The following is a 676-nucleotide window of genomic DNA, read 5'->3' as shown; positions in this document are numbered from 1 at the left end:
GATAACAAAGTTCACAGCCTTTTGTGATCAGTAAATGCTAGTTTTTCGCTCCTCCCTAGTAACAGGGAGGCACTCAAGCATGAGTTACAACACGGCAGACCTGGAATACAGATGAAAAGATTGAGGCAACAGGTTCGCAGAGGAAGGCCTCTGTAGCTTCTTTCGACTCTGACATTTCAGGATCAGCACAATTCTCCCCTATTTACCGCGGAAGCAATCAACTGGGATAATACAAACAATTATTATTTGTATTGAATACCTGATAGTTGTGTTACTATTACTAGCGCTATCGTTTTTGAAGGGGGTTGGTGGTGTGGAAAAAAAAATCGGGCAGGAGGGAGGGCAGATATGAATTCCAGCCCAGCTTCTCGTTGACAGTTCTATGGCTCTCCTTTCTGTGAATGAGCGGTGGTCTTTAGGCCTCAGACCTGACAATGTCAGTGAGAAACAGAACTTAACCCAGGGGACTGTTCTCCAAGGAGCGTCCGGGGGGAACCAACGCAGAGGAGCGCAGCGCCCTCTCCAGCCGCCTGCGGGTGTCGGGGATGATCAGGGCTCTTGGGTGTTTGTCAGTGAGGACAACTGCCTTATCAGACTGTAGGCACAGAGAGTGCGCCGCGAGAGGGCGGCTCCTCACAGCCAGGCGCAGGCAGGTCGCGCTCTGCGCTGGCCGACG

The 676-nt window shown here is 51.5% G+C and overlaps 1 protein-coding gene across 1 annotated transcript in view; it reads left to right on the top strand.

Annotated features, from left to right (window-relative positions):
- Nucleotides 1–382: 382 nt before the first annotated feature.
- The window catches only part of METAP1 (methionyl aminopeptidase 1), an 85,292-nt gene continuing 84,998 nt past the window's right edge, over nt 383–676 (top strand). Inside the window, exon 1 of the mRNA XM_011970552.1 lies at nt 383–572. Coding sequence (XP_011825942.1) covers nt 383–572 — 190 coding nt within the window. The remainder of the gene's footprint in view (nt 573–676) is intronic.

This window comes from Mandrillus leucophaeus, unplaced genomic scaffold (assembly GCF_000951045.1).
Source record: "Mandrillus leucophaeus isolate KB7577 unplaced genomic scaffold, Mleu.le_1.0 Scaffold951, whole genome shotgun sequence".
In the NCBI taxonomy this organism is placed as follows: domain Eukaryota; kingdom Metazoa; phylum Chordata; class Mammalia; order Primates; family Cercopithecidae; genus Mandrillus; species Mandrillus leucophaeus.
The sequence above is the reverse complement of the archived record's forward strand: the minus strand, read 5'-3'. Positions and strand labels throughout refer to the sequence as shown.